Raw genomic sequence first — 9,238 nt, 5'->3', positions numbered from 1 at the left:
TCCCAGCCTAGAAGGATGTGTATTTTTTTCTTAACTTTTATTTTAGGTTCAGGGGTAGATTTGCAGGTTTATTATATAGGTAAACTTGTGTAATGGGGATTTGTTGTATAGATTATTTTGTCACCCAGGTACTAAGCTTAGTACCCAATGGTTATATTTCTTTGATTTTCTCTCTCCTCCCACCCGACACCCTCAAGTAGGACCCAGTGTCTGTTGCTCCCCTCTGCGTCCAAGTTTTCTCATCATTTGCCTCCTACTTGTAAATGAGACTATGGGGTATTTGATTTTCTGTTCCTGCCTTAGTTTGCTAAAGATAGTGGCCTCTAGCTCCACCCATGTTTCTAGGACATGCATTTTTTTTTTGAAGCTCTTTGGAATTCCAACTCTCACTGGAAACTTTAATAAAAAATCAATTTAGCCCTGCATGACAACAGAGGACTACTTAACTCTTACCTATGCCAACATTAAACCTAAATGTATTGAGCCCTATAATACCTTACATTTGTTTCCTTTTATTTAACCTCTTAGGGGGAACGTCATCCAGACAGAAAGGCTTCCTAGGATGCATTCGCTCCTTACACTTGAATGGACAGAAACTGGACCTGGAAGAGAGGGCAAAGGTCACATCTGGAGTCAGGCCAGGCTGCCCGGGTCACTGCAGCAGCTACGGCAGCATCTGCCACAACGGGGGCAAGTGTGTGGAGAAGCACAATGGCTACCTATGCGATTGCACCAACTCACCTTATGAAGGGCCCTTTTGCAAAAAAGGTACCTTAGGCGCTCCCTTTCTCCTGAGTGCAGTGCTATATCACCTACATGCTATGATCAGGCCATGTGATACTCACACTCTGAGACAGTCTCTATCATCTACTCTCCCTCTGTTTGAAGAGTCTGCATAGTTCCTCAACATAATTGCGTATACTTGTTGATATTGCGTGTGTTCACTGGCAATGCAACTGAACTGGATGGATAATTACAGGAAAACACCCTGCCCGTGGCCAAAAAGCCGGTTGAGCAGGGAGAGAGGTGGACTCATATTTCTGTTGTTAGCTAGATTGTTAGTGAACACATTAATATGTCCACTTCCAATCCCTCTGTCTGCAAATGTAATCAAAGGATTGTAGAATCTAGCCCTGGGGGAGCCTTAGAGATACTTAAGCCATCTTAAATTATTTTTACAACAAAGAGAGTATCAGTAAATTAGTAAACACAGCACCATGTATTTGGTGAAATCTCTCTATTCTGCAGGTGATTTGAGCGAATGTCTGAGGCTTTAAAAGCCCTGTCTGAAGGCTCATATTCAGTTCATTGGTGGGCTGGGACTGAAACACACATGAAAGTCAACATTTCTGCTCCAGGGCTTTTTGTGTACCCCTTCACAATCTCATGAATTCATTACATTGACACGAATTAATAATCATGGACATACAGCTTGGACAAGGAATGAGGATCATTGTGTAAATTCTCTAGATAAATTCAAGATACCTCAAGAAATTAGAAAATCTCAATATTCAGTATGAATACGTAGTATTTTTCAAACATAAGAAATATTTGGTGTACTCTCAATTTTTGCAATATTTAAAAGTTTATTTAATTGATGGAGAAACGTTTGTTTAGTAAACAATGTAAACAATATTTCAAGAGCAGCATTTAAATTATTCAAATAAAATGGTTGAACCACTTTGAGACACCATTTACAAACAAACAATCATAGCAATTATAAATAATTTTTCTCAATTCATTAAAGCACATCTTCGAAGCACCTTTACAAAACAATGGTTTATTTAGTCCAGCTTACTACTGTTGGAACTTAGAAACAAAAGGGAAAGAAAGCACTCACTGTTTTTCTTTGAAGGATACTATAGTTTAAGCCCTCCGTTCATTCGTACAGGGGCCTTCTCCTCGATTAGTTTGAATTACTTACTTATTCTTGCCAAAGAGCATGTTATGTTTCTTGGAAGAAAATTAATGGTAAAAATTTTAGGGCTAACTGCATGGAAACTTAAAATAAAACAGGTTCCATTCCAGGGGCTCATATTATGAACTAAACAAGCGAAGTGCTGTTAGGTATTCACACTGCTGGAGGTGTCCGAACAACTTCCCCTGAGAAGTGTGAATGCTCCTCTTAAAGCCATCCCACACACTAGGAGGAGCACAAACAATAAATACCATGAGACCCAGGCACTGAGACGCACAAGTGTTCTTCTCAGCATCTCTACCCAAGACTTTTGTTTGGAAGAACATGAACAGGAGACCTCTTTGTGTTTCTCTGGGGACATTATTCAAAGATCTTTTGGATCATATTGTTCTAAATGTGCCTAATTTCTCTTTTGTTGTTGTTGTCTCCTTTCTCCAAAACCATTCCTATTAATTTTCTTCCGTCCTCGGCCCTGGATCTTTTCCCTGCACATGCTGCAACATCTCTGTGCTCCCTCCCACTTTTAATTATGATCTACAAGTTACACAGGCAAATGTGTACCTAGCCTTTTCATGTGCATTGTAGTTTACTATTTCCAAACTGTTCATTCTTTCTGATATTTCTAAGAAAATGATTCCCTCTATATTTAGTCCTCACAATGTATGTAAGATGGCCTTTTTAGTCACATCTTTGAGCCCTGCCAACTGCCTCTGGGGAATGTGGCCGGAACTGAAATGGGGAGCCAGAGGCTACAAGATGGTTCTGAACAGAGGGTGGTCTGTTGGGCGACTGGTGCAGCCTTCCATGCTACTTACTATGGCACTGTATATTTCAAGGAGATGGTGTGTAAATACTGAATATATCTTGTATAGAATTGGGGACTTTTTTTTCATTATCAATTCCTAGGTCAGAACTATGTTTCATTGGCCATTTTTCCGTTTCTCATAATAGTACGAAGAAGTAATCATCATAAAAAATAAACTAGTCATTAACTGCAACATATATTCCTCATCCAAACAAATAGAGCAGGTATTAACATCTAAATTTGACTTATTAGGGGTTCATAAAGTTGTACTAACTTGCTAAATGTCAGGAGGTCCATCTAGCTTGTCTTTGCTTCATTTTTTCTCTTTATGACCCTAATTTCATTCTATATGTGAACATGGTAATAGGATTCCATTGCTTCAAATATGCAGCTTTTGTTTTGTGTATTTTTTTCTCTCTCTATTATTGAGATGTAATTTATATATCATAAAACCCACCCTTTTAAGGTGTATAATTCAGTGATGTTTAGGATAGTCACACAGTTGTATAACGATCACCACCATCAGTTTCAGAATATTTTCATCATCTCAAAAAGAAATTCCATGTCATTAGCAGTCACTCCCCAGTTACCTCTTCCCGTATCCCTGGAAACTACTAATCTACTTTCTTTTCCTGTAGATTTGCCCATCCTGAGCCTTTCATATAAATAGAATCATATAGTATGTGATCTTTTTGTGTCTGATTTCTTTTACTTCACATAGTATTCTCCCAGTTCATCCATGTTATAACATTCATCATTACTTTATTCATTTTTAATTGCCAAAGAGTGTTCCATAGTGTGAAAGCACCACAGTTTGTTTATTCATTCATCTATGATCAGTTAATGAATGTTGGGATGGTTTCATTTATTTAGCTATTATACATAACACTGCTATAAATATGTACACATTTTTGTGCAGACACATATTGTCTATCCTCTTGGAAATATACCTAGAAGTGAGATTGTTGTGTCATACGGTAACTATAGGTTTAATCTTTTTGAGGAACTGCCAAACTTTTTCAGAGCGGCTGCTCCATTTTGCATTCTCACTGGCAGTGAATGAGGGCTCCAATTTCTTCACCTTCTTGCCAACACTTTTTACTGTCTGACTTTTTGATAATAGACATCCTAATGAATATGAAATGCTATTGCATTGTGGTTTTGACTTGCATTCCCTAATGACTAATGATACTGGATATCTCTTCCTGCGCTTATTGTCCATTTGTATACATCAATTTTTTGGAGAAATGTCTAACATCTTTTGTAGATTTTAAATTTTTTCTTCTTTTTACTAGTCAGTTGTAATAATTTGTTGTATGTTTGGAATATAATTCCCTTATGAGATATATAATTTGCAAATGTTTTCTCCAGTTCTATGGGTTGTATTTTGTCTTCTTCATAGTGTCTTTTGAAACACTAAAGTTTTAAATTCTGATCAAATTCATTTTCCCTAGTCTCCTATCTTTTTTGCTTATATATTTAGGATCATAGCTAAGGAACCCTTACTTAATCCAAGATCATGAAGATTTATACCTATGGTTTCTCCTAAGAGTTTTATAGTTTTACCTCTCACAGTTAGGTCTTTGATGCATTATGAGTGAATTTTCGTATTTGTTGTGAGGTAGAGGGTCCAGCTTTAATCTTTTGCATTTGGATATATCCTTGTCTCAACACCATTTGTTGATGTGTGTTTGTCGTTAGCTCTTTTATCCCCCCTACACATACACCATTAATAAAGAACCTGGATATGACTGTCATAGTGTTTTAATTTAAATGTTTTTCTTCCTAATTAAAACGTAAGATAATTATTTATAAAATTTGTTTGAAAATTTATTTAGAAATCTAGAAAAGTTAAAACCCAATCTAATACTCAGAAATAATCATTAATAGGGAACTTGTACTTCCTTCTAGTTTTTTTCCCCTTGCACTTAATATAACTAAGATAATTTTGTCCATTACATTTTATATTCTGGATTTTCTGTATTTCCTTTCAAAAGCATTTCTACGTAAGTCATCAGTATTTGTAAACATTCGTCTTAATGACTGCAATATGTTCCATCTGGTGTTACTGCCTTTTCTTATCCATCCTTTTACCAGAGCATTACCGCTCACAGAGAAATCATGGCGCTCTGGCACCACCCCTGCCCAAGTTCAGGTTCTGGTTCGTCTACAGTCCACGTTGTGTGACACTGGTTGTGTACTTTAACGTCAAGATTCCTTGGTTTCCTCATCTAGGAGATGTGGAAAGTGCCGAACTCTTTCACAGGGAGTCGTGTTTAACATTCGATGAGCACCCCACAAAGCACATGCCCATGGCGTGTAAAGTCTCACTAAATACTGGCTCTTCTTATTGATTGAAATTTTTCATTATCTAAAATTTTGTATGTAAATAATGCTATGGTAAACACATATATTGATTATTTTCTTAGTAGCAGAATTTCAGTGAAAAAACAAAAGTATGTACATTTGGGTAGTCTTTACATATTGCCAAAAATCTGTCCAGAAATCATTTAATACTTATATTCCTTTCAACTTATGCCATTTATTTACTTTTTATTATGGAAAAATGGCAAACATATGCTGTAGGACAGGGAAGAATTTAAAAATTCCCATTCACTGTTTATCTAACTTCAACAGTTACAAACACATGATCATTTTTATTTCATCGATACACTCACCTCCTATCCTCCCCCTTTATTATTTTGAAGAAAATCCCAGATATAATACTATTTCATCTATAAATATTACATCATATATTGCTAAAAGATAAGCACTCATGATGAACACATAGCCACAGGATCATTATCATAAGAAAATTATAATAATTTTTGAAATAATTTCTCGGTGTTCAAATTTCCAATTGTTTTATTTTTATTTAGTTTGTTTGATTTTATCTAAATTAATTACAGCTTGGATGATTTCTGGTAATTTCTAGACTATTCATTAGCCAGGACTGGTCTTTCTGTTTGTTCTAATTCCAAATCTAATTATACTACTATTATTAAAACCAGCTACTGTTCACTGAGTTCCTACTATGTGCTGTGCTTTTACGTACTTTCTTCCAATCCTTTCACCCCCGCAAGACTGAATTCATCCTGATTTATATTTGAGTAACTTGAGGTCGAGTGGGATTCTGTGATTGCAGGACATGGGTAGATTCAGGTTCTATCTCCAAGTCTACAGGCCCCATGGAAGCTCAGAGACGCACCCTCCAGTACCATCCCATTTCCAGCTCCTCCTAGTTCGTGTCACCCATCAATGCCCTGTCGATATGGAGATCCCCTTGCAGGTCTCAGGAGGCTCTTCTCTCAGAGACATCCAGCTCTGGAAAACATTGTCTCTGTCACTAACACATCAAGCCCAAGGTTAATTTCCATTGGTCCACTGGTATTTTTGTTTTGTTTTGTTTTGGTTTGTTGTTTTGTTTTGTTTTGTTTGACAGAGTCTCTCTCTGTCACCCTGGCTGGAGTGCAGTGGCGCAATCTCGGCTCACTGCAATCTCTGCCTCTTGGGTTCAAGCGATTCTCCTGTCTTGGCCTCCCCAGTAGCTGGGATTACAAGAGCCTGCCACCACACCCAGCTAATTTTTGTATTTTTAGTAGAGACAGGGTTTTGCCATGTTGGTCATGCTGGCCTCGAACTCCTGACCTCAGGTGATCCAACCACGGCCTCCCAGTGTGCTGGGATTACAGGCATGAGCCACCACACCCTCTCCAGATGTTAGTTTTTAAAAAATGTGTGTCTTACCATCTCAGAACCTAGTTAGCATAGGTTCTTCCACCAAGCGGGTGCTCAAGGGGTGTTGTTGATAGTGGCTCCGTGGCCTTGGAGAAGCATCATGGTCATTTGAAATCACTTTCAAGTTAAGTGTCTTTATCCTTTTTGGCCGGTGGTTTTAAATGTTCAGCTAACTCAATTCATCTGATCAGAAGCTTATACTCTTAGATTATAAAGTATAAGAAACTGAAAGAATAATAGAGTCCAGGTGTATTGCTGAATTTAGCTTTATGATAAAACAGACAATATTTAAACATTAAAAATAATTAGAACTGGGGCTGGAGGAAGAGTGACAACAGAAATTTGGTCTGACATCCCTAATTACAAAATGCTTTTCATTTTTAATTTATTGTCTTAAGTATAAAGAGAAAAGTAACATCCTGTATATGCCTATATCTATATTTATGCTATTCCTAACAGAATGCTCTGAATTTTACTTCTGTTTAAGCAGACACACAAATATCAAATTAGAGTCCTTTATTTTGTTAACTAAGAGGCCATTGCTCAAAATGCAGACCAAATATCCCTGAGAAAATTTACTCAAGGAAAATTCTTGAATCAAGCTGATGATCACCAGAATTCTCACTGTCACAGATGTCTGCTGCGTATTTTTATAATCAGGAGTACCAAGGTTGTAACCTGTATGATAAATGCAAAATGCTTTCACTGAACCTTTAGTATAAACGAACTAGTATTCCCAATCTGCTAGGCAATATGCATAAATATGCAACTTTAATATGCACTGTAACAGACTGTTATAGAATTTTCACAAGGTGGAACACATTTGCAATAGAATTAGGAAGCAACAGCCAGGTATCATTATATTCTAGGTGCCACCAACTCAATCAGAGACTTTCATGGGGAATTCAGAACATTCCATATGCCATTTAGGACAAAAGGAAATTAATCATGCCAATATGGGTTCATGTTTACTGTGCAGTTTTTATGGCAGAGGTTTGCTGCCTGATCTAAGGTGTGCTGCCCTGTGAAAGAGCCTTCCCCACACACTCTGTTACTGTATAGAGATAAAATGTAAAGTGAACTCAAGAGCAGCCTTGATCTAAGGAGAGCATCTCAGCATTTGGATAGATGAGCAGTTAATAAATGAATATATTGTATAGAGTCTATTGGGGTGGCTTCAGGTTAAATTCTCTTCTAACACTCCGTAAATTCAAACTGTACTGGGCAACTCTCTTAAGTGCTTTACATACATCAGCTCGCATACATCAGAGAAATACTGATGAGGTAGGTGTTATGATTCCCATTCACCAGATAAGAAAACATTCTCCATAGAGTTCATTATCTTGCCTGGGACCACATGGTCGGGATGAAATCAAGTGAGACTCCATATCCAGTGCTGACTTGCTCAGTGCTAGTTCCACTACACTAACATGGTAACAGTTGGTGTGCTAGAGCATTCTTCAAGGAGGTTGGGTGATTTACAGATCCCGCTAAATGAATTTTATCAGCTTCTAGATCTGATATTTCTTCCTGGTGGTGGCAGGTCTCCATTCAGTGTGTTATGCTAGAGGGATTGTTTCCCATAGGAAAGCCTATTTACCCAAGTCTTGGCTATATTTTGGAACTGAGTACCAATGCCTACACATCTAAAAAAGTGAGTTTAAGAGTTGGATACCTATGCCTTTTCTACTTTTTCCATAAGTTTATTTTTTGCTGTTTTCATTGTTCTTCACACTTTACCCAACATCATAGAGAATTTCTGCTGTTCACCCGAATGTCTTGCTCCGTATTGAGAGACCATCCACAATGTCCCTGAGATACCAGAAGAAGAACACAAACTAAAACTGTCAAGTTCTCAGTTTTGGGAGTAAGATGGTTCCAGTATATTTCTCCATGCATTATGCTGGAAGCAGGGACATGTTATCTTTGCTTCTCAGGAAATTAGCCTGGCACATGGTCATTATTTTGCAGATGTATGTAGAGCTGGAATTAAACCACAGGAGGCACACCTGAGCTTTCTTTCCTGGTTCTGCAACCCTGTTCAAGGTTTGTTACCTATGAGAGCGTTAAGTTTTTCATTTGTAAATAAGTATAGTGACTTCTGCCGCTTCAAAATTATTGTGGGGAACATGTTGTCTGATGCATGTAATACTCCTCACACAGTGCCCAGTGCATAGGAAACAAGAGAAAGCAGTTATGGCTAGCATGAGCAATGGACCTAAATATTTCAATGTGTACTCTTCCCTCTTATATTTTGCAGAGGTTTCTGCTGTTTTTGAGGCTGGCACATCGGTTACTTACATGTTTCAAGAACCCTATCCTGTGACCAAGAATATAAGCCTGTCATCCTCAGCTATTTACACAGATTCAGCTCCATCCAAGGAAAATATCGCATTTAGCTTTGTGACAGCCCAGACACCCAGTCTTTTGCTCTTTGTCAATTCTTCTTCTCAGGACTTCCTGGCTGTTCTGCTCTGCAAGAATGGTGAGTGTGATGGCATGATGCTCAGTGGAGTCTCAGCCTAGGCTGGAGGGACAGTGTGTGCCCTCCAGAACTATGCATAATTTCAACCTCAAGTTGGTCCCACCTGGGAAGCTTATTTCCAGACTTCCAGACAAATCCTTGATTATACTTTACCTTCATGAGTTGCAATTGGTATTCAGGGCCAGTGTCAATTCACTGCTGAAGTCTCAAATGCATTGACTTTAATTCGCCTCAACTGGATCGCAGTAATTCTTTATTATTTATTCTGTGCTGGAATCCATTAAGTGCAAAG

The 9,238-nt window shown here is 37.9% G+C and overlaps 1 protein-coding gene across 1 annotated transcript in view; it reads left to right on the top strand.

Annotated features, from left to right (window-relative positions):
• Window positions 1-9,238, top strand: part of CNTNAP5 (contactin associated protein-like 5) — a 951,880-nt gene that overhangs the window by 814,690 nt on the left and 127,952 nt on the right. The window contains exon 19 of the mRNA XM_011983413.1: window positions 8,722-8,946. Coding sequence (XP_011838803.1) covers window positions 8,722-8,946 — 225 coding nt within the window. The remainder of the gene's footprint in view (window positions 1-8,721; window positions 8,947-9,238) is intronic.

This window comes from Mandrillus leucophaeus, unplaced genomic scaffold (genome assembly GCF_000951045.1).
Source record: "Mandrillus leucophaeus isolate KB7577 unplaced genomic scaffold, Mleu.le_1.0 Scaffold25, whole genome shotgun sequence".
Classification (NCBI taxonomy): Eukaryota; Metazoa; Chordata; class Mammalia; order Primates; family Cercopithecidae; genus Mandrillus; species Mandrillus leucophaeus.
The sequence above is the reverse complement of the archived record's forward strand: the minus strand, read 5'-3'. Positions and strand labels throughout refer to the sequence as shown.